Raw genomic sequence first — 24126 nt, 5'->3', positions numbered from 1 at the left:
ATTCCACAACTGTATAATGTCTGTATAACAGAGTGTGACCCACACACTTCCCATGTCCTTGACAGGATTGATAGACAAGTCTGATAGGGAGGCTTCCTCTGATGTGAGTTGATACGTGGTTTATCACAGAATAACATGCTGACTAATAGGATTTGTAAGCATCTGAAAACTAACTCCCCTTTAAAATGTGTGCCTGCATAACACCAGACTTGGATGTAGATGCACAAATAACAAAAAAAAGGTACTGTACGCTAGGCTGGGCAGTGGAATTTGTTACAGCTGACTATGAACTGTGGATGAGTCAAACATGAGCCAAAGTGGAGAGCTCAGCTTGCACTACCCTGACTTACAACATTCCTCTCAGACATTCACCTAGGATCAGAACAGACAGCTAGTCTTCTGCTTTGAAAACATCTCCCTGGTGTAGTTTTGTAAGATTCAGTTCTCTCCTGTATAACAAAAGGAGATAAATTTCCAGTGAAGGCTGTGAGGTTTTATGTCTCCTGTGACACACTGCTGATACTCTACTTTGTATATCCATCATTTCAAACACACAGATGAAACTTTCACTGAACTATCTTGATTCCCAGGTCTGGCCAAGGAAGAATTGAATCCTTGAAAAGGAAAATACTTTAAAGTATTTGCTATATTGTGAAGGTTGCTTTCGATCAAAGGCAGGTGGTAGGTAGTCTGTTACAGTCTTGAGTGTCTTCTGGATTCTTTACTTGGTATGCACATGGTTTCTGTAATTATAAATACTTCTTCCACTGTTGAGTCACTTATTACTTGAAGTCCCTGCCAAACCATCTTTCTCATCTTCTGGTTTAACTACCATATCACACTATACATGGAGACAGATGAGAAAGCTACAGAGTTTATAACTAAGGGGAAAGAAGAACATATCGCCTATGACCCAGCATGCCATATTTGTTTCAGGACCCCAAATCAAACTAATCTTTCAAAGTTCGGAGTGAGAAGGTTCCACCCTCTCCTGCAACTGCCTCTATATGGCTACAGCAGCTGCAATCTCTCAGTGTCCCTAAGACCGAGATGCCAAAGACAAACCTGAGACTACAAGAGATGAGGGTTACAAAGGCTGTCAGAATTTCACCTCTTCTGTGGAGCTCTCACGTATGGAGTATGATCGTGATCTCAAAACTTACTATTACCAGAATGAAACAAAAGAGTCATGTCACAATATAGGTTTTTTTTCTATAGGAATTTTCTCAATGAGAACAAGTGGAAAAAGCATCAGGAAAAACTACAGCCCTGTTGCACTCTTGCTTCACACACTGCAGAAGAAAGGGGAATATATATGGTCAGTGATTGCTTTTTTGACTTTTTTCTGCACAGAAAACTTCAGTATTCTGTGTTTAGTATTCTATAGTTTACAGATTAGACAGATGCACAGGGGCAAATTGAGCTTAAAAATGTGAAAGCCAAAGTGCACGATTCACATTACTTCTGCAGTTCTCTCTCAATGCAAAATTCTACTGCAAACCAGTCAGATTAAATCTTTTGTTGGAAAATGCATGCAGGATTGATTATGAATGACCTCAACGCATCTCAAACGACTCAACCAAGTACAAGGACAGATGGGAAGCTACAAGTGATCAGATCCTCCTTCCAGGAGATTTAGAAGACTGTGATACAGAGAGGGTTAGTTTTAAAGAAGCACTCAAAACAATGAATAGCTTGAATCTTAAGTTTTGAGGATGTTCCTAAGGAAAAATGTACTTTATTTCAGCTATTTCACAATTTAAATCTTAAAATTCCATCAACTCCTGACCCATTATACAAGGCAGAACTTTCCAGAGTCAGAAATAGAACAGAAAGAAACCAGATGTGTGAATGATTGTTTAGAAAATCAAAATGTTGTATAAAACACATGCAAGGCATTAAGGAAACTGAGGCAGGAGACCAGCTCCACTAATTTCTTCAGCCCACACAGACACATGCCCAAAGGATGAAACAATCATCTTCTACATGTTATATCTATTCTGTACCATTATAATTCAGAAACAGTCAGATATTTTGCCTACAGAGTCTTCCCAGCTGGCAATGCTAACACATCATTGAAAAATCATATATCCGTTTCAAAACTAAAGAGAAATACAATTTGGTAACAATTACTTCAGCTATTTATTCCTCCAGATTTCACATATGAAGACACAGCTTTCCATCCCTGAAATAAACTCACCCTGCAGGCGGGGATATGGGTGAGGGGTTCTCACCACTGTGTCCCAGTGAATGGAGATGCACAGAAACATCTCAGCTGCTTCTGTATGACAAATCCAACATGCAGTGGAATCATAGTGGCTCAGCTCATTTGAGGTAGACTATGGGCAGGCACTGCCTTTATTTCACACAGCAGCTTTTAGATATGGTCACACAAGCTGTAGAAGAAGACAAAGACAACACTATGCCTACTGATTCCAAGGGTACCTGTAGCACAAGCAGTGCTTGAAGAAGCCATGTGGTGAGGCCATAGCAGGGACAGTATCTGTGAGCAAGAGTGGCGACCACTTCAGAATGACAGGAATGCTCTCCTGCACGTACAGAAGACACACTCACGTAGGCTTTGAACAAGGGAGAGATGTTCATCCTGAATAATCAGTCTTAGGAACTGTCACCTGTGCTGGCAGAATGGACAGAAGATCCATGCTTAAATAAATATAACTTGTTTGATTACACTGCCTCCAGCAAATGCTTCAGTATATATTTACATGAAGAACTGAGGAATGAGTAGGTAGAATACAATACTCCACTCCATTCCAGAAGTACATTGCATGAAAACTCCACAAACCCAAGCGTGGAGCAATGTTACGATTATTTTTCTGCCTACTAAAAATGTGTAACTTTGCTGTTCAACTTGACATTTGGAGAAGATTCATTAATGGTCTAACAGGAGGTGAATCCACTCATATGGCACATTTATTTTCAGTAGCAAGGGATACATGACCTCACCCAGAGGCTGTGGGAGAGGTTTTCAGTTCAGAGCACCCAGGGGACAAACCCAAGCATCAGGAGCTGGACTCCAAAGCAAGAAGACAACAGTAAGAGCAACTACAGTTAAAAGAGCACGATGATACAGGCACTGCCCTCATTTAGCAGGCACCCAAGTCTCTGAGCAGTTTTGCAGCCAGAATAACCAAGGGATCAGGCTGCAGCTCTCATGTGTAGCTCCAGTTCTCAAAATTTACCCATTTAGGAACCTTTTTGTCTTAGTTCATTCAACTCGTAGCATATACAGCACTATCTATTGACAAATAACCTTTACAACATATAGGCATAGGAGAACATGTACTAACAAATTGTCAGATTCAATATTTGCTTGGTTGTAGCTGACTCATTATGCAACTTGAACTTTTTATTTAAATACAGTGTGCGCGCACAGTATGTCTCTTGGTATTTGCTTTGTTTTTTGAAATATGCTGTTAAGTGAAAAATGTTCTGCTGTACAAACCAAAGATGTTGAACACAGTAAGCTACTGTCAGTCTTAAAAGACATACTAATTTTTCTAACAGCTACATTGCATAAATAGATATTTAGAGTCTGTTTAAAAACAGATTATTTATATAACAGTTCATAAGAAACCCTGTAGCAACAGCACCATTTTCATGCAAATTTGTACTCCTTTTGTCTAATATTCTTGTTCAAAGGTAAAACAGTTCTGAAGACAAAGCACTATTTAGTGATGTAGTTTTTCATCTACATAAAATCTGATCAATATCAATTTTATAAATATAATTGGCAAAATTCAGCTGTATTATAAATCCACAGCTTTCAGAATATTCTATAATTAATATTTCTTGCCTTTGCAGAACGCTGGGCAGATGGTCACATTTTATAGAGATTTCAGTACAGGGGCGAGAAGTCATTCCCCACTAATGGTGCCATATGATTAAGGTGTCTTAGGTCAGGGTCCCATTTTGAAAGATGGTACAAAATCACAACTTTCAAGGACTTTTACTAGAAACTTGGGGTAAACCAGTTCTGAAAATGAAGTACTTTGATTAAACTGGTGGTCTTCAGTGCTTCTTTTTATGTTGATAACATTTGATCATGGGATGCTGCCTCATGTGTCAGGGCTCAGCCGCAGGCAAAGATTTTACATTAAATGGTAAAATAAATGCATAGAGGACAAACTCCAGAACCTAAAAGAAACACAAGCCATCAGTTGTTCAAATAAACTGCAGGCACAATGCAACCTTGAGAAGGCCAGTGGGTCTCCCCTACTCAGTTTTATAAGTTACACGATCAGGTAGGGCAGAAAAATTTTGCTGTGTAGGTGTTAGCCTAACACAGCTGAAGTCTATTGAGTAGAAATATAAATTTCTAAATTGGTATTAAGATTAAAAAAACTGAAGTGAGCTAAAAGTTATATTTTAAAATGTCTTCGATGTTTATATAGTTTCTCTAGAAGTATGATCCTGCAAGGAAAATTTGACCATTGACTTCCTCTGCTTAATTGTGACATTTTATTTCCGATGCAATCCAAAGAATAACTCCTCTGGTCTTCACTGAACCAGGTAACATTCAGAAAATACATAGGAGAGGCCACAGCACCAGCCTTATGTGACAGCTGGCCGCTAAATATAAAACTTTCAGGCACAGACGAATATTTCACTCTTTGCCTGTTCAGTACTGGCTTTCCCTTCAAAAGTGACAGCAATTATCAGGAATTAGTGCCAAGCGACCCGGGGCTATGAGACAGGTAGGTATCCCACAAGAGTACAGTAAGAGAAGGCCCTCAGGTGAAAGCAACTTCAGCTTTTGAGCTAACAAGCGATAACCTATTGAAAGAAGGATTGATGACCAAGTACAAATCCCTGTTGTACTCAGCCCTCTTGAACATACCCCATTCAATATTCATTTTTTATTTTTTTTACAAGTCAAAAAGTCCTATTTCTGGCTGCTTAACCTTGCATTCTGTATTACACATGTATCAAGAACAGGATTATTGTGTACAAGAATATTTTTTTCTCAAGCAATGTATAAAGGAGGTGGTGTTCACATATGTGTAAGACAAATGTGTGAGCATTCATCCATATTAACATTTTTTGGTTTGTCAGTGGCTAGGTCTGTGTGCAAGTAATCAAAAGACAGGTTGAGACACAACAAGGAAATCTGTCCCTTCTGCAAAATTGAATCAATCATGTGCTGTCAACAGAGATTTAGCTCACAAAGAGCTTGAGTCTTACAACATGTTATTGCCTTAAAGGCCATGCAGTTAAAGGAAATTATATAGATGAAGTCATTTCTCACCACAGTATTACATCCTTTATTTAAATGTCTAACAAAGGAACAAACAAACAAAAACCATAGCTGTCAAAAAATTTTACCATCTAGGTCTGTAACTCAATGACCACTGCTAAAACCAAGGTGGCTGGGCGCCTTTCTGCAACCTGCCATATACATGTCAGGGATATTATATATTTTTTTTTTCCTGACAGCTCTTTTTTTTTTCTCTTTTTTCTTTGCACCCAAGCAGTGTATTGCAGTTGACACAATTTCTTTTCTCTGAAGAGCAGAGAGAACAGAAGTCATCTGAGTTTCATTTCTCTGCCTGCTCAGGGAATCTGAGGAAACAGGGAGAACAGATGGGCGAAGTAGCATGTGTAGAAGTATCTCTGAACCCAGCAACTCACTCGTCAGAAGACCTAAAAGGTACACTTTAGCTCTCACATTCCCTAAGGTATCAGGTAACATTTTTGGTGTTGTTCTTTGTTGTTGTTGTTGCTGAGGATTTGTTGTTGTATGGTTGGTTTTGTTTGTTTTGGGGGTTTCTTTGTGGGTTTTTTGTGTGTTTGTTTTTGTTTGTGGGCATTTATCTGTGTGATTATTTTCTGTTTTGGTTTTTTGGGGTTTTTTTTGTTTGTTGTTTTTTGTGTGTGTGTGTGTGGTTTTGGTTTGGTTTGGTTGTTTCTTGTTTTTTGTTTTTTTTTTTTTTTTTTTTTTTTATCACAGGCATTTTTATATATTAAGCCTGAAAGGAGAACATCTATGGGACTTTTGGTACTGACAGCATTCTGTTAGTCCAAGAAACCAAAAGGCTCTGTCCACTGGGCCAAATTTATGACCTTCCAGAAAAGGGCTTGGATTATGATGTGACTGAAGAGCTGCCCAATTCCACTAATAGAAACCACTACAATTAGCACGGGGAAGGTACAACTGAGCTCTGTTCCCACCGCGGAACTTTATTTCCTGAGCCTGGGTAGCTCCTCATAAGAAAAAGGATTTATACCCTAGCAGCATATAACACCCACAGACCCTGACAGATTTAGTAAGAGGTACAGTGATTCAGTACAGAGAGGAGGGATTAAAAATAGTGACGTTGTGGCTAAATTGCCTCCACTGTGTCTCTAAACACTGACAACCTCAAAGCAGCCACTTACCACACTTAAAAACCACCTGTGCAATTGCAATTGTGTGTCCACAAGCAAAGGTCACGAAGCATTACCTGGACGTGAAAGCAACAAGGCCAAGAAAAAGACGACTCAGAAAAAAAGCCCAATTGTGCAGGTAATCAGTGAATTAAACCAATATTTCGTATTCCAAGCATTATGGCTTTAAAAAGGAATGAGTCAAAAAAGCAAGAAGAGAGAGGCATAGCATAAGCTCAGTGCATCACTGTGCCCCAGAATATAATTTAATGGATACAGAAGAGCTCAAATAGACTGATTCTACTTCCACTATCTGCAATCAGTATGTTTGTTCTGGGATAAAACAAACATCCATAATCAATACTGAAGGAATACTTGAGCAACTGATCAAGGAATAATTCATCCCTGTGCAAAGCTTACCCTTGTAAGTCTGCCAAGGTCAGTGTCACTTCAGGTTATCAGCTGCTAGAAGTGCTGGCTAAGTTAAAACTGCCTAGAGCAAGCTTTGAACTTACATACCCGACTTCTTTGACAAAATGTATGTGTCTTACGTTATCTGAGTTTGCAATCCCCTGATAACGCAAGGCACATTCTTCCCCCATATTCCTTATTTTCTGCCCTTACTTCCCTTTTCAGCTCAGATAAATCTTCTATATGTAGCAGAACAAAGCTTGATTACAGAGAACGTACTAGTATCACTCATTTGACATTCACCATCATATATCCTTCTTAAGAAATAGTTCAAATTAGATTTAAATACTACTAAGTTTTTGGTGGGTTTTGTTTTCATTTTGGTTTGTTTGTTCGTTTTCCAGGAAAAGTTTTTTGTATGTGCAGTTTCCCACTGTGATTTAAAAAAGAAAAAATCTTTTCTTCAACTTAACATTCAAGCCGTAATCTCCTTATCAAATATGCTGCATCACCATTATGAACTACAGTCTGAAGAAGACCGAAACCTCATGTAATCTGAACACAGGTTTTTGCCTTGGTCATACTCTTTGCAAGTACCCCCAAAACAGCATCACCTCTCTGATCTGTCCCCTACCTTTGCAGCAGCTCAGGGCCTTTTTTCCACTAAAAGTTTATGGACTTAAGTTTACTTCAGTGCTTAAGCCAATTCTAATGCAGTTCTCAAACTCCAAAGTCATTTAAGTGCTTTTTTTTTTTAAGATGCAAGCAGTTTTTTTCTTCCAAATCTCGACAGTACCACCACTCACCTTTACTTAGAAATTCAGTGTTAGAAGCTGGAACTTCTTGGATGCCACATGAGGTTTTAATGCCAGTTAATTTCCCAGGTAACCCGGGCACGGACACAGAGGCCATGCAACCTGCTGGGCTTTGCAGCACTTTACAAGACTAGAAGCAAAAGCTTTCAGAAATCAGTGTAATTTTCCAAACTGAATCTGGATCATTTATCCCACAGGAAAATGTGATTCTTCTGTTATTATATCAGTACTACTAAACATTCCACATCTGAAAATTACTCTTCAAACATAAAACAATTAGCATTCTGAAGGGAAATTGAGAAAATATTTATGCTTTGACTAGCACAAACCAAATCTAAAGACTTCTGGTTGCTGTTTCAGTTAAATCAGGCACCTTTTCTACTTCAGCTATTTCTAGCAACAGTTCAAGTTGCAAAGTCTCTCTCCTTAGAAATACTAAGCAAGGACCCATACTGCACAAGAAGAGCAGAGAGCCATTCTCTCAAGGAGTGAGCCCATTGTGAAAAGAAACCGAACAGATACATAACATCTTGCAGAAATCAGATTAAAACAGAAACATGAAGGTTAAGCCTCTCAGCAATATCAGATTGTTTAACAAAAGACGCAGCTGGTATGGAAAGATGAACCTTTGCTCTACTGTCTCCCCTTCAGAGCTAAAAATAATAGTGAGTCATGCCAGTAGCTGTGTTGCTATTTAGCTTTACAAATTTGGGTCATGAGGCTTATATGTACAAAATAATTCCTTTCCTATCATGAATCATGAAATGATAGTAAGGACATAAGCACTAAGAAACTGGGCACCAACCAGCCCTTGGTTTCAAACCTCAGTAGGATAGTGCAGGAATAAACAAAATTAATACAGTCAAGTTCAATAAGAGAGTCGAGACTGAAATTACCATTACAAGCAGGAAGAAAAGGGAAGCCATACATAAACCTCTGAATAGTACATCACTCAATCCCTTTTTTCCCCATCTAGCACACCCCTGTCTTTCCTTTTCTGGCATTTTTTTGGTATTTCAGATCAAGGCAAAAGGTTACAAAGTGTTTGTGAATAATTTTTTTAAAGCTAGCTGATCTAAACAGATACACCAGATATTCTGTAAAAGGCTGCACAGGAGCCAAATTACAAAAGAAACATATTAAACACTTTTTAAGTGCCTTGTAGTTTCACAGAGAATCTCCCAGAAAAGGCACTACCAGTCCACCTGTTCATTTTATTTTCAGGTAAGTACTTCTGAAAATACGTCAGAGGAGGAGATAAGCATGGACTAAGGCTGTAAGGGAGCAAGAACGAGTGGTCTTCAGCTGCTGAGAGACTGTATATCCAACCAGAACGACCAGCATCATCTTGTGTTCTAGAAATATGAGGTTTTCTTCATCCCTGCGTGTAAACTGAGGTATGGCATTGTTTTAGAACTGTTTCATAAGGCCAAATACCTTCATCTCATACAACCTGTGCTCACTCCTACCTCCTTCATTCCCAAGGTCATGTGTAGGAGATAAAACAGAGGATCCAGATTTGCTCTTGTAGGAAATTTGGCAGCATCACTGGCAATCAGAGCGCCCACGGCCTGAACGACTGCCTCAGGGTGAGAAAGGAAATTCACTAGAGAAATGGAAAGCTGATGAATACGAAAATCCCTACATCAACTGATTTCCAAAGATGTTCAGATTAGGGAAAAAACAGCAAATGGTATTTCCAAGTAACAAATAGCAGCATTGTGTTAGTATTCGCAGTAAGCTGCCAGCCTCATTGGCTCCTGAATCTCTGCTGCAGCTCCCCGGACTGCTTTGGTTTTGTACTTCAGAGAAGATATTATTGTAACAGAATCACTTGACTGTAAAGACAGAAAAAATCAGCATATGGAAAATGTTTTTTTTTCTAACAATATACATATAGATAGACTATCGAAGGACTTCCTCCTCTCCATCAAAACAACTGAAGAATTAAATTGAGATTAAGTATGCCAAAAAGCGATCATAAACAACAATTGCTAAGATGACTATACAGTTGCAACTGGGAACTGTTACATTGTTTCACTGGAAAAAAATATTACCAGACTTCCAATCAGATTTATAACTATTTCATCTGAAAGTCTGCATTTGTAAATCAGAGCTTTAAACAGGCCAGAATGGCAACTGTAATGAATCATTTACCTATGATACTAATGCACTGGGGCGAAGTCTCTTCAGCTGACATAATCTTGAGCTACTTTAAATCAGTGGCCCCTTTTATTTTTTTATATTCTAATAATGATAGGATTCTGAAAAAAAAAAAAAAATGCTTTCAGAACAATTTCTGTCAGTCTGCTTTATCAAGCTAGATCCCTGTAAACTTGGCCTGGCCAACAAACTAACTTTCTGAGCTGCATAGATCTATCTACTTGCTCTGAGCACGAGGTTTCTCAGACAGCCTGTGGAAATAATCAAGACAACGCTATCACATGCAGAACCCAGAGTTAAACATGTACCCATTAGCATCCAGGAAACACACCTCTCATCACATCAACGCTACTGCAAAAAGGCATCTTTCATCCTGGTTTTGACAAAATCCATCTCCCCACAGTGAATGCAATTTATCTGATGGATTTCTCTTTGAAATGAGGAATGAAGTCCTTCTCTGTAATGTTGCTGTATATGACATAAAAATGAAATAGAATCTAAATATACACAACACTACTGTGCTCTCCATCCCTCACATTAATCCAATATCATTCTTGCACCTAAACAGAAGCATTAGAAGCAACACTCATGCATTTTGCAGGGTAAAAAGCAACCTTGTAAATGTTAAGAACAAGCATAAGAACCTTGAAAATGACTGTCAGTGAGAGACTTTACAATGTCATTGCTGGTTTGTTTGTTTGTTTGTTTTAATTTCTTACTCATGTCCAGCATATATGCAAATATTTATCTATCTGTCTCCATGTGTGACAACCTTGAAGCGCTCCCCCACTTAGCAGAACAAAGGACCATGTTATACTTTAAACATCTAGGTTCTGTTACTTTGGGAGGATAAGATAGATGGCTGTGGAGGCAGACATCTTGTCTTATCTTTCCCAAGGTTTTGTGTTTGGTGGAAGAGACAGATGGCTGTGGTGATAAGAGACCTTGTGAGATTAAGGCAATCAGCAGTGTTGCTGTGAAGGCCTCATGGCCTAACTGGAATGATAGAGGTGAACCATTTGTCAGACAACCAATTATCAGAAGAAACCACGAACCAACAGCTACTCCTGCCAGGCAAAACAACTCACTTCTGGTCAGTACCATGAACTTTCCCCTAGTTTGAAGACCCCAGACCCATTTCCAGAAGAGTCTTCCTAATTAGGGTAATGAGCAAGCAGAGGGAGGAGATGAACCACCCACATGTAAATGAACTGGGTTATAAAATGACCCTGTGTGTGGCATCAGTTGTGGCGTGTATATGCTGTGCAGTGTGATCGAAGTCTTCAACATGATCACCCTCCCTCCATAGGACATCATCACTGGACCGATAACCTGTGGAGTGGTGATATCTTACTCTCTCTCTGATATCTTAGTCTCCCTTCTCTCTCTCTTTTTTTTTTTTTTTTTAATCTCTTCCTTTTCTAGAACATATAAAAGTAATATCATTTTAAGTTCTGCTACTAAAGTCTTGTTAAGTTTTGCATTATAGTTACTAATTGTTCCCAATCCACCGTTTTTAAAAGGACGTTTGCTGTCAATGTATTGATAAGTCTAGTGACATTATCACATACTTTTGCCAAGTCACTAATCACTGTAATTTGTATTCCACCATGTGCTTTTAGTAAATTCATAATTGAATTGGACCCCTGGAGTGACTGTTACTCACTTTGCATTACCATGCAGAAATACCCAGAGTTAACTTGCACCTGATCTCAGCTGTTGGGTCAGGGTGTATGTCACGTTCAGAGTTAACTCATCCCTCATCCCATCTGTTAGGACAAGACACCATGTAAGATTAATACAGGCACACTTAAGTATATCAGAGTATGGGTGCCTTCATCCCTCCTTGATAACCAGATGTCCCTGCTAGTCCATGTGCCCTTTCCTGCAATTTCTTCCACTGCACCTCTTACAGCAGGTGTGCAGTGGTGTGTCTCATCATGACTCAGTTTCTATAATGGAGTTTGATTTCATCTATACACATTTTACAATAATTTGCAAATTTTGTTTGGTGAATATTTTCACTGGGGTATTCCCTTTGGAATAAAATATCCTAGCCTCTGCAAGCCAGCCTAGTCTTGGTAAAATCAGTGCCAGACTGTACCTTCCTCATGCTGGGTTCCAAGACAGACACACTGGATAAGGGCAACAGTGACAGATGACACATAGGCTATCAGCAGTGAATGGCTCTGCTAGATTTGAAAGACTAATTCTTCCATCTGCACAACCATTTCTGATCGTCATTCTTCAAAAAGAGAAGGGGCTAACGCCTGAAACAACAACCCTGCTCTCTGGGATGTGAATCATATAGGGAGAGAGAGGGGGAGAGTTTTAAAATGTGGGTAGTACACTGGGAGAGGTATCTGAATGCTGTCAAAAGACCAGACTACAGCAAACTAACAAACTAAATTGCACAGCGGCACACAAGATACAAAAGTTTCATAAACTAAGGATTTTTTGCTTCTGATAAATCTACACCATTAATGCTTCCAGACAGAAGAAGGGCTTATTTGCTCTGTTTCTTGCGTGCTGCTGTGACTGAAGGGCTTGCTGAGGAGTTCAAAGGCAGGTGGGACAGCAGACAATTGCACCCCTAAGCTGGCTACAGTCAGGTGGGGTGGGAGGCTGTGCTGCCACAACCATGTCATACCCTTCAGCCCACCCCTGTAAGTCCAGGTGATATTAACTTGGAGTTATATTTAATTAAAAGAGAGGTTGCATGCTCCATATGTCACAGAATCACAGAACGGTTGGGGTTGTAAAGGACCTCTGGAGATCATCCAGTCCAACCCACCTGCTAAAGCAGGTTCACGCAGAGCAGATCGCACAGGAATGTCTCCAGGCTGGTTTGAATGTCTCCAGAGAAGGAGACTCCACAGCCTCTCTGGGCAGCCTGTCCCAGTGCTCTGGCACCCTCAGAGTAACGAAGTTTCTCCTCATGTTTAGATGGAACCTCCTGTACTTCAATCTATGCCTGTTGCCTCTCATCCTATCATTGGGCATCGCCGAAAAGAGTCTAGTTCCAACTTCATGACACCCACCCTTGAGATATTTTTAAGCATAAAAAGATACTTCTTCCCTGGCCTCATAGAAGAACCTCAGGTCTCAGAGAAGAGAGCAAACAAGGAACACAAAAATGGAAGCATGTGCTTGTTTGAGTCAGCAGTGGGAAGAACTGCCCAGGATGGTGTCTCTGAAGCTAAGGAGGGATACGGCAGGAGTTAGTGTTGCAATCAAGCAGTGTGGTGCTCCCCCAGAAAGGCTGTGACTGTACTTTTGAGGGGTTGTGGTCCCCCTTCAGAAGAGAGATAGATGTTCTGCATTTTACAAAACCAAGACAAATGCCTGTATATTCTCATTTTTGCTATTGCTCATGATAATGCCATTTAATCTTCTTTCCTGCAAGATTACTGCAAATCTGGTAATTGCAATCAAGCTATTTTATAAGTCAAATTTACAGGACATCAAATTATTTTTTATTTATTTTCAGTTCTAAGTGGATCATTTGTGTTTTCGCTGAGTAATATGATGTGTACAAAATATCCCTAAAAATGTCAGCTGAGTGGAGAGATACAGAAAAATGACTGTCTGTCTCATAAGTACCCATGGCTTTCAGAATACGAATCATTACTACACAAACACAGGAATAGCATAGTAGGCTTACATAGAGTATTAGAAATAGATAAAAGACATACTCTATGCCATGAAGTTCTTACAGCTAAAAGATTTACTCAAGCAAGTAGCCCTGTTGACTTAAATTCCACATCACCACAGTCCTCCTCCTGCTAATTCAGCTTTTAGCGTACCTCTAAATCTCTCAAACTTCCATTTGAGTCAAAAAAAGACACTCCTCCCCACACATCCCCTGTGCCACTCCAGATTACAGAACAACACAATCTTTCTGGATACCCTCCACGAGCAGCCGTTTTACTGGGAATGGGAACACAGGCACTGGAGGTGACAGCTCTAAGTAGCTGCTTGTCAAATTTCCTGTTAAAATTGTTTATTTGCAAACACACATGAAAGTCTTAAGCTACTGACTGGCTTTTGTGTGAATCTAATCTATTACCATGGGGCTAGTCAGTATACACAACTCCACTCAGTCTACAGAAGTAAAATATGAATTCACTTGGGTGCAATTTAGTGTGGCAATAACCATCCTGTTTACATCACGATCAAGTACAAAGAGTAGGTCTAATATCCCCAAGGAGAACAGACTGTGTAAATAAGCATCTTTTACAGGAGGGCTCTGAGATTTATTCCCGATTCTTTCCAATAGTGACTTTGGAAAATCCTTGCAAGCCTTTCCAAACTAGCAAGACAAAGCTGACCTTTCTGATAGCTGCTGGTAAGATACCTGATCTCGTGTTAAATATGAACTTAGCTGTGACTTTCAGTAAACTAGCAAATCATAAGTTCCACCCCAAAGAATCACAACGGTACCAGTGTATGAACAGAGGGCAGTTACAGCTAAACCTCAGCTCCCAGGCTGTTAACTAATATCTAATTTTTCAGAGACAATTCGCTGGGCTGGAGCAGCCAGGATTCTTCCTACCCTGCCCCGGGGCAGGAGTAGTTGGAGTCAGGATGGCCAAACACGGAGCGCCAGTGGGTTTGCACTGACAGGCAGCACAGTGGAGGAAGTAAAAATTGAGAATCTTACACCAGAGACATAAATCCTCAGAGAGTCCTATGTTACAGCAAAGCAGATTCAAATTAGACTTCAGAAAAACCTTTTTGATGGCTAAGAGAGTGAAGCACTGGGATAGATACTTGTAGAGTTTCCAACACAAAGTCTTGAATGATAACTGCCCTGAAGTGTGTATGTGGGTCCTGTTCTGGGCAGGAGGATGAACCACAGGTGCTTCTGAGGTCTTTTCCAGCAATATTTCTGTGATGCTGCTCTCAAGTCCATTGTCCCACCTCCAGAAAAATGGTAGTGAGTTTTTTCTTCCATAGCTTTTTTTTAGTCTACGCATTCACTGGTGCTAATGCCCTAAGTGAGAACAGGACGACACGTTTACAGCCTTCCACTTCTGAGCATCTTTTCCTTCCCCCAGCACGTATGGGAGCTTTTCTTGAATCTGTATGGTGCTCTCCAGTCTCCTGACAGACCAACAACCATGCATGCTGCTGCCTTTCTGCACTGCCAAAAAAAGAAGATCTGAAGGCTTTGCATGTTCAAAGACAATCTCTTCTTTTTAGTGTATTCTCTAGGTCTCCGGAATGGGAGTCCAGTGATATAACAATTCCCCTGTTTCATGTGCATGCTGTATTCCGCTTTTTCTTTAGCAGTGTACAAGAGAGTTTATTTTTAGGCCGCTATCCCACGATACCCTTAATAACACAACTTCTACATAATCTAACCCTCAGTAACTTATTTTCTTCTTCAATCTATTGTAAGCCCTGTCTCCTCTTTTCAGCTTCCAAGCAAACTTTTTTTCTTCCAGATTTAGTAAATTTTTATGAAGTGCAGAATTTGGCTTTACACAGAAACTCTGCTGCACCCTTAGCCCTGGTATGCTTCCCAGCTCTGCATTTTGCACAGCTTCACCACCAGCAAATGAATCAGCGAAAAACCAGGCAGTATACCTATTTCATCCTTCTATGTCCTTTACATTACAGCTTATGTTTTCATGAGCAAATGGTTGCAAGCTGAACTCATTTTTTACATTTTTAAATTATATATTCACTGATTTCTAAACCGCAATGGGCAGTATAAGGCAATGGCACTCATGACACAGTCTTCACAGAGCTATCTCGTCATGCAATGCTCTCTTCCTCTCTAACCACTTAAGTATGTTAGAATTATTTTAAAATGATATGTAACACTTTTCTAATGTTGTTCTTTCATGTAAACTATGGTCACAAACCACATGATGGAATAAAGCAGAAATATTCCTGCCAATACGTGCTTTTCACTATGAGAAACTGCATGAGACCATTTTTCAGTGCTCAGCCTTAACTTATAACATTTTATTTTCTTTTTTATTATTCAGAAGAAGATGTTTTCAGTGTCTGGAAAAATACCATGTGCTACCTCAGACATACAGGAGTAAGGAAAAAAAAAACCACACCACACTGGAAAAACTCCCTCTGTGATTTGCTTAAGTGGCAATTTATGTGGATAGGAAATATGCTGCCCATTTCAATTAGAAGAGAGTCACAGCCAAAAAAAATCCTATTATAAACTATACACAAATGTGGATTAGGAATTTCCCTAAATTCTATTTACAGAAGAAGCGCTGGATGAAGATCCAGAGGATCTCTTCCCAGTCTATGGTGAGATCTGTTTCTTACGTGAAAAGTGGTTTTAAGTATATTAAGTATTTTATCTTTCTGTAGTTATTTTCCCATCTACAAAGGGACATAAAACTTATTTCTTCTTTATAAAGTGCTGTGAACTCTATGGATGAGAAGGACTATACTAAAAACAAGTCACATTTGTACCATTATTGTTACTATTAACCTAATACAAGCAAGAATATCTGTCAACTTCTAGGTTTAATGGGATATGCTTATCAAAAGTAAGTAGTGACACTGGCAGAAAAGACCCATATGCTACTTTCTAAAGTTGGTCATACTGACAAAAAACAAGGTTTGTTTAATAGAAAAATGTTCCTGATAAATTCTGGAGCTTCCCTACAGAGTAAAAACTTAGTATAACCCTTAATAATGAGCAGAAGAGCAAAACAGGTTTGCCACTATCCAGTTTAAAAGCTGGTATGATTCAGGGCTCATCCATCACATTGCTTTCAGTATGTGGAGAAAGAAACACCCCGATTCAGATAAATCCCATCAGCAGCCCAGCTGTTCAGGAAAAGCCATCAGGAGCCCCCTCTGAAAAACAGGTGGCCAAAGTGGGTGTGCTCAGAAGGTGTGGACTTCAAAAGCTGCTGCTATAAACTGCTCCACTGTGAAATCTAGTCAATGCACAGCCTGTAATTGGTTTCAGAATGCTATGCTTGTGCCACTCTAAAGAAAGTAGCTGAGAAGATGTAAAACCAAGTGAGGAGATGTTGGTTTCACAGTTAAATGGCTGAATTCGATAAGACGCATGTACCTTCAGCCCACTTAATATGTTAGTAAAGCAAATTTCTACACTTACAGAATCAAATCATACACACTACACCACTTCATCCCTTGAGCTCGTTTTCTGACTAAGTTACATTCACCACTAAGTGCAGCCCAGGTTTTCATTCACATTTGCACTAGCATATGGCAAATATGAATTCAGGCCACACTTTGTTGTCTTTCTCACACCTAAAACCTCACTGAAATGCACAGCATGAGTGCAAGGTTTTCTGCTTTTAATAGTGTGTTGTAAAAATATGAATTGCAATCCAAGGTAGGCAATATTCAGAAAAAGCTGAAGTACACAATCAACACTATAGAAAAAATCCAGAAGCTGTAAAAGTCAAAAAGGATAACATCTTAATTCTGGTAAGTATATTTGATTATTAATTCACAAAACAAAACAAACAAACAAAAAAGAATGTTAAAGAACCTGCTACTTTGGTAAAATTTAGTTTATACTTTGTTAAAATCCCTATTTCTCACTCTGTAACATTTTCTTTAGGAGGTTCTCAAACTACCTCATAACATGCCCATGAAATACATCGCTTATCTACTTTACAAATGAGAAAATCAAGCAAAGCATAATTAATTAATTCTTCTAAAGTTGTAATCATCCCTAATACAGAGATCAAAGATACTCTACCGTAATTCTGGGAATAAGGGAGCAAAGTAGAGAAGTTCACCCCAGTCTCTGAATTCCATGGTAAACCAGAGATAAACCTCCTGCTTACATGGTGCTAAGCAACCGATTTAAGATTAATTTATCAAATATGCCCACCTCTCACAAGGTTGTAGGCAGAAGGATGTGCCACTGAGACAGACAATGAGCTGCCATCCTACAACATCACTGGTTTTGCCACTTGCAATCAGAATAGCTACAAAATGGTACTTAACTACTAACTCAAGTCTGCAGAGAGGGCGACAAAAGTTGTATGACAGAGATCTGGGACTGAGGATAAGATTGTGTGATGGTGTGAAAAACCTGTTCCTTCCAAAATCCTCAACACCTCCAATAAGCTGGAGGTTAAAAACAATCCTGCAAAATAACCGATGATTTCATCAAATATACAGAGACCTCTAGGCTCAACTGCCTATGTGGCTTGGTAAGTGAAGCAGACACACTCCGAGCGAGGGAGCAAAAAATATACTAGCTACAGAGTTACCAAGAGGGTATCGAAAAACATTCCGATTTTTTGGAAAATGTTATTTATAATGTCAAGTGTATGCAGGGCAGTTAGAGGGAACCTTTGGTTGAGTTGTCTTGCAAAGAACAACTGCAGGTAGACAAAAAGTAAGCCCTATGGTGGGCCCATCATCAGCACAAAACAAAAACCTGTGTGACTGCAGGGAAACAAGTCCACTATCCTTAGCAACTTGAGTGACCACTTGGTAACCACTACATCCAAAGGCTGTGGTTAGATACTACAACCAAGGCGTAACCAAGACTTCAATTAAAAGCAAGAAAACCATGGAGCAGTAAAAATACAGCTTTGGTCTAGAAAAAACAAAAACAAAAAACCAAAGTCAAACACAAACAAACAAAACAAACCCTACCCCTCACTATTTTGCATGGTATCGCATTCAATATCAAAATCACATTCAATGCCTGGTAACATCCAACATTGAAGGACTCACAACATGCCAGATTCCTTTACCACCATCCATGACAGTACTTCCCATCTTTAAAGCACTCACTGATGTTAAGGGATGCTACCTGCAGGACATGAGACCAGGTTTACCAGGCAAATTGATTGCAACACCAAAAAAAAGCAGTAACATGGCATGGAGACAACTGGCCAGGTAGCAGCCCTGCAGGAACAAGCCTGGGAGCTACAAGGAATCATGAATATAAACCAGCAGCAACATATAAAGACAGCAAAGGTAACTGGGATGCCTGGACAGAAGCAGAGCCTCTAAGGCACGGGCAGCTATGCCTCAGCTCTGTTCAGTGCCGGTGAGGCTGTTGGGCGGCATATTCCACAGGGACATGGCTGCACAGGAGCAAGTTCATGGTCTGAATGATCAGCAATCCAGGAAGTATGATGTAGACCTAGGAAAAGCTTGGAGAAACTGGAACCATCCAGTCTTTGGAGGAAGTGGAGTCTGTCTTTCTGCGGCAGAAGACTAAAGAGATGGAACAGAACATGAAACACACAAAACTGAGGAGCAGTAGATCTGCTGAACATCTGCTATGAACAGGATGGGAAATAGCAGGCTTAGACAGCAGCAAGGATGCTCCAGGTTAGACCTTAGGAAAAACTTTCTAGTGTAAAGGATGATAAAGCAGTGGCAGAGGGTGCTTAAAGGAGAGGTGGAGACTTTTAAAGAGGATTAAACAAGCATCTTGCAAGAAGAATACGAGTACTCCTGACCCTGCTTGAGGCCAGCAGGCAAGACAAGGTGACACCACACAGCCCCACCCAAGAGGGTGTTGCAGGCCTGAGCCTCTCCAAGGCGCCACGTAGAAGACACTGCAGAGGTCACCCAACTGACATAGGACAACAAAGCAGTCATGTGCCCAGGAGACATCTGAGAACAATGACAAAATCCTAAGGCCACACAACCTCAAAAACAGAAGCTTACTGAAGTTCTTCCTCTCCTTTCTCATTTCACTCCCCTCCCTTGCAATTTTAACATAATTCCAGGAATTTCAAATATATGTAAAAGCATATATCATTCCCCTGTACTTGGCACTGGTGAGGCCCCACCTTGAATCCTGTGTTCAGTTTTGAGCCCCTCACTACAGGAAAGACATTGAGGTGCTGGAGAGAGTTCAGAGAAGGGCAACGAAGCTGGTGAGGGGTCTGGAGCACAAGTCTGATGAGGAGCGGCTGAGGGAACTGGGGCTGTTCAGCCTGGAGAAAAGGAGGCTGAGGGGAGACCTGATCGCTGTCTGCAACTGCCTGAAAGGAGGTTGTAGCATGGAGGGGGTTGGGCTCTTCTCCCAGGTAACAAGTGATAGGACAAGAGGAAATGGCCTCAAGTTGCTCCAGGGGAGGTTTAGATTGGATATTAGGAAAAATTTATTCACAGAAAGGCTTGTGAAGCACTGGAACAGGCTGCCCAGGGAAGTGGTGGAGTCACCATCCTTGAAGGTGTTTAAAAGATGTGTAGATGAGGTTCTTAGGGACATGGTTTAGTGTCAGAGTTAGGTTATGGTTGGATTTGATGATCCTGAGGATCTCTTCCAACCAAAATGATTCTATATTCTTACAGCTACAACGTTTGGACTCAATGATCTTAAAGGTCTTTTCCAACCAAAATGATTCTATGATTTTATGATCTCCATACTATAGGTTTAACAACTTAGAACTCTGAAATAACTTATCATCAGCTTCATCCACTTGTGCATTTCATTTTCCTTCTTACTAGCCTTCCCACTCTGCTCCTACTTTCTTACCTTTTTTTTTTTACCTTTACATCATGGAATTGTAGCAAAAAGCAAGATAAACAATAATGATTAGATGAAAGCCACAAGCTGAAGTATGGGAGATTTACTTTATCCTTGGTATCAGCAGAGTTAAATACATCAGGGAGGAATGAGGTATATCGATAGCTGAAAGGTTTTTTCATTTGAGTTCACTTCTACAGCAAATTTTCTGCTAGATCCACTTTTGAGAAAGAATGTAATAAACAGAGTTATTCTCTGTAGGGTTATTGACAAGAAAAAAAAGAGTTATAAGTAGTATTGATTTAGGGTGGAATGGTAGAACGTGACAATCAATAGAGCTTAGTCAGATATAAAATAGAAGGAGTGACACAAGTCATGACAGGATTATTACAAGAGCCAAATCCTGATACCAGCTAAGAAAGAGAGGAAGCTCTAAATGGGATCCAAAATGTAAGCCATGGATTGCTTTATAGAAAAAAAAATAACCCTAAACTATTCATTTTCATTTTGTAATATGTGAGATAGTTTTTATTTCAGCATATTGTCACTGCTGTTTTTCTAAAGCTTTTGAAATAAATTATTTCCACCTCCATAGTATTTTCATTAAATGTCATCAAAGCTCTTTTCAAATCTCTGAGAGAAGTATGATTATCCTTATTTAACAGATAATGAGAAGATAGAAAGAGATTTGGACTACATTTTCCGAAGCAGTTAGTAATGTCTCTGCCTTCTGTCTGGATACGCAAATCCATAAACCAAGAGTCCTACAGACACGAAATTTTCAAAAGTGCCAGGAAACCACAAATTTGGTTGATGCCAATGGTTCTCAAACTCGGGGTCACAGGCTGGGGAGCCAAAAGCTGAGCCTTCAGGGCAAGCTGTGTGAGCACAACAAGCTCACTCACAGATACAACAGAGCCTAAAATAGGAGGGATTCTAATTTACAGTCCTCTATTCTAATTACAAAGGTCATTATTTTTACCACTCAAATGACTCCGGGTGAAAAAATCCCAACAACCGTATATTCTACCACATGAAAGAGCTACACATTTACCAGTATTTATATAGTACTTAACTTCCGAGCACAATCACACTGAGAAATAATAGCAATAATAACTTAAGAACAGCAATGAATATTTTTCACTGGCTATTTTAACCACGCGCAATCGCTCAGTGCATTGTCATTTCCTAGACTCTGGACCAAAAAACGCTGAACCTCTTGAAAGATCCTGAAATGCCTTACAAATGGAATTTGATATAAATTAGTTACACTACCAAGGTGAAAGGCAGTAGTGTTAATAACAATCAACATCACACATTAATTTATTGCAGGCATTGAAGAAAACATTCAAGGGGGACATGAGCCATATTTTGAAGAACCTCTGGCACAAATCAGCTACATAAATGCCAACAATCAAACTGCAGGATATACACAGCCTCAGGGAGAAGGGGGCCTTGGATCGGTCTCATTTTTATGAATGGAGCTGTTAGAAGGGGGCTAAAGAACAACAGGAGCTCACGCAACTCCAGTTGCGAGGAACGCACAAGACAGGCAGCATGGCATCACCACACTGAAACGCGAGCTGGCCAGGAAACCAAGGGTAACGCAGTTGCAGGGAAAAACAACAACAACAAAAAAAAAGCTATTGATTTCTAAAGAGGGATTCTTGGAGACTGCAACAGTTTAAAAGCTTGTTTAGCTGGAATCACATTTGCAGTCATGGGATTTCTATTGGAAAATGGCATTATAGCCTCAAGATAGAAAATTAGGACTGAATCACATCAGGAGGAAGATGGACAAGACGACCTCTCGAGGTCCTCTTCAGCTGTATTTCTCTAAGTCTATGTTCAGTGACTGAAAACACATCTGGATCAGAGCTGCTTGGGCTCAGGCATTCAAGTTAGAAAATTTTGGCATAAGTCTCTGGCATGAGAAGAAGTGCTTGCAATTTTTATATTGGTCTCTGTCTGCCATTAGTAATGCAATTCAATCATAAAATGGCTTATTCCCCCAACACAAATATATAATATCACAGCAGAAATGTGAAGCTTCTTTCATTATCACAGCTAAGTTCATTTTACAGCAAAGCAGTTTACTTTAAGACTTTTCCAGCAATCCAACTCTAATTATGGAATGAATTTAAAGCAATTTTGTAATTAAATGTACCTGCTGAAAATATCTCACAGGCTCAATAATTTAAAATGATAGTGTAAAAATGTAATTAAAATGAAAAAGGCCAAATAACACTGGGTCGCTCCTCCACACGGAAAGCGCTGAAGGACATTCCAATCGTTCCGTTTTCCGACCCAAATTGCCTGTTTCCTCCCCAAATTTCTGTTTTCCCCAGTTGCGGGGAGGTTTAGCACCAAGAGTCATCTGAGAGATCTCCGAGTGAACCGCGGGGGAGGGGAGGCTTTTTTTTTTTTTTTTTTAATAATAAATCAACACGGTGTTTCAAAATCCTGCTGTACTTCCACGGAGCTACTGCTCCCTGGCAGGGGCCGGGCTGAGGCTCCCTCTTCCCAGGGGTCCCCACGCGGGGAGCCGGAGGCTGAGCACCCCCGCGGCGGGCAGGGGGACCTGGGATGGGGTGGGGGGGCACCGGACGGAGCGGCACTCCACTCTGCTCCCCTCGGAGGGGGCGCCGGGCGAGGAAGTTTCCCCGCTCCCCCCTCCCTGGGGCTGCGGGGGTGGGGATGGCTCGGCCCGGATACCGGGTACCGGGCGGAGGAAGGGGCTGGGGCCGGGGTCGCTCACTCACCGCCCGCCGCCGGCCCCTGGCCGAGGCTCAGCGCCAGCTGCAGCCAGAGCGCCGCGGCCAGCGCCCGCCGCCGCGCCGCCGGGAGGGCACCGCCGCCGCTCGCCTGCTTCCCATGACACATCTTCTGCCCGCCAAAGGCATCCGGTTCGCCGCCGCCTGCAACGAGAGAGCCGCTCCGCCTCGCCGGTTGCCCGGGGCTCAGCGCCGGTTTCGCGGGTCGCCCCCGCCGCCCCCTCCCCGCCCGCCCCGGGGCACGCACCTGCCCGGCCCCGCAGCTCCGCCGGCCGTGCGCCCCCGCACTCCCCCGCCGCACTGCCCGCCCCCGCCGCCGCTACCTGCGGGGGCCCCGCCGCCAGCGCCGGCGGGCACCTCCGCGGCTGCTGCCTCCGCCGCTGCGGCTCGGCAGCCTGCCGGGGCCGGGCGGGCGCGCAGAGACACGCACACACACACAGACACGCAGAGACACGCACACGCAGGCACGGCTGCCCCTACCTGGGAGGGGGGCAGCGGGGAGCCGCAGCGCGCACCTGCCCGGCCCGCCCGTCCGCGGCCGCGGAGCGGAGCGCCGCCGCGGGGAGCCCTGCGCTGCGGGACCGCCGGCGCCCAGCGGCAGCGCGGGCAGCCCCGCCGCGGCGCACACGCATGGCAGCCGCGGGCACGGCTGCGGCGGCTCTCCGTGGCGCGGCACGGCGTGGGTGTCCCGCCGGGTGGCAGCCGGAGAGGGGGGCTGGCTGCGGGGAGGCCGGGCGGGCGCGCGGGGGGGACTGCCACTGCACTGCTCCGGGGGCGCCGAGACACTTCCAAGGGCAGAAAAACGCGAAGTTAAGGCTTGTGGTCCTCGTAGTTTCTGGTCGTTTTCTAGAGGGGGTTCATGGTGGACAGCTCTGAGGGAACATCCTTAAGATGTCTTGTGCTTCATGGGATAGGCATAATGTTAGATATGAGGTACAGTTTATCAACGCCGAAGCCAGTGCCGCATCATTCACAGTTCGTGGGAGGGCGAAGGTGTATAACAGTGCTCTCGACCATCAGCTGCTGTTGAGGAAAGGCAGTATGCCCAGGCCTGCCGGCTGAAGCAATTTCCCTGTTGGGAAGCAGCACCCAGCTGGATTTACTCAAT

The 24126-nt window shown here is 41.8% G+C and overlaps 1 protein-coding gene across 2 annotated transcripts in view; it reads right to left on the bottom strand.

Annotated features, from left to right (window-relative positions):
- SUSD4 (sushi domain containing 4) overlaps positions 1 to 23901 on the bottom strand; it is a 76814-nt gene extending 52913 nt beyond the window's left edge. Inside the window, exons 1-2 of one of the 2 annotated variants that reach the window (XM_065834690.2) lie at positions 23499 to 23901; positions 23007 to 23162 (exon numbers count right to left, since the gene is read on the bottom strand). In XM_065834690.2, the coding sequence (XP_065690762.1) occupies positions 23007 to 23127 (121 nt within the window). In that variant the 5' untranslated portion in view covers positions 23128 to 23162; positions 23499 to 23901. Of the gene's footprint in view, positions 1 to 23006; positions 23163 to 23341; positions 23414 to 23498 lie in introns of those variants that run through there. The other variant, XM_071805955.1, reaches the window with a different exon arrangement.
- Between the last annotated feature and the right edge of the window lie 225 nt (positions 23902 to 24126).

Source organism: Patagioenas fasciata, chromosome 3 (assembly GCF_037038585.1).
Source record: "Patagioenas fasciata isolate bPatFas1 chromosome 3, bPatFas1.hap1, whole genome shotgun sequence".
In the NCBI taxonomy this organism is placed as follows: Eukaryota; Metazoa; Chordata; class Aves; order Columbiformes; family Columbidae; genus Patagioenas; species Patagioenas fasciata.
The sequence above is the reverse complement of the archived record's forward strand: the minus strand, read 5'-3'. Positions and strand labels throughout refer to the sequence as shown.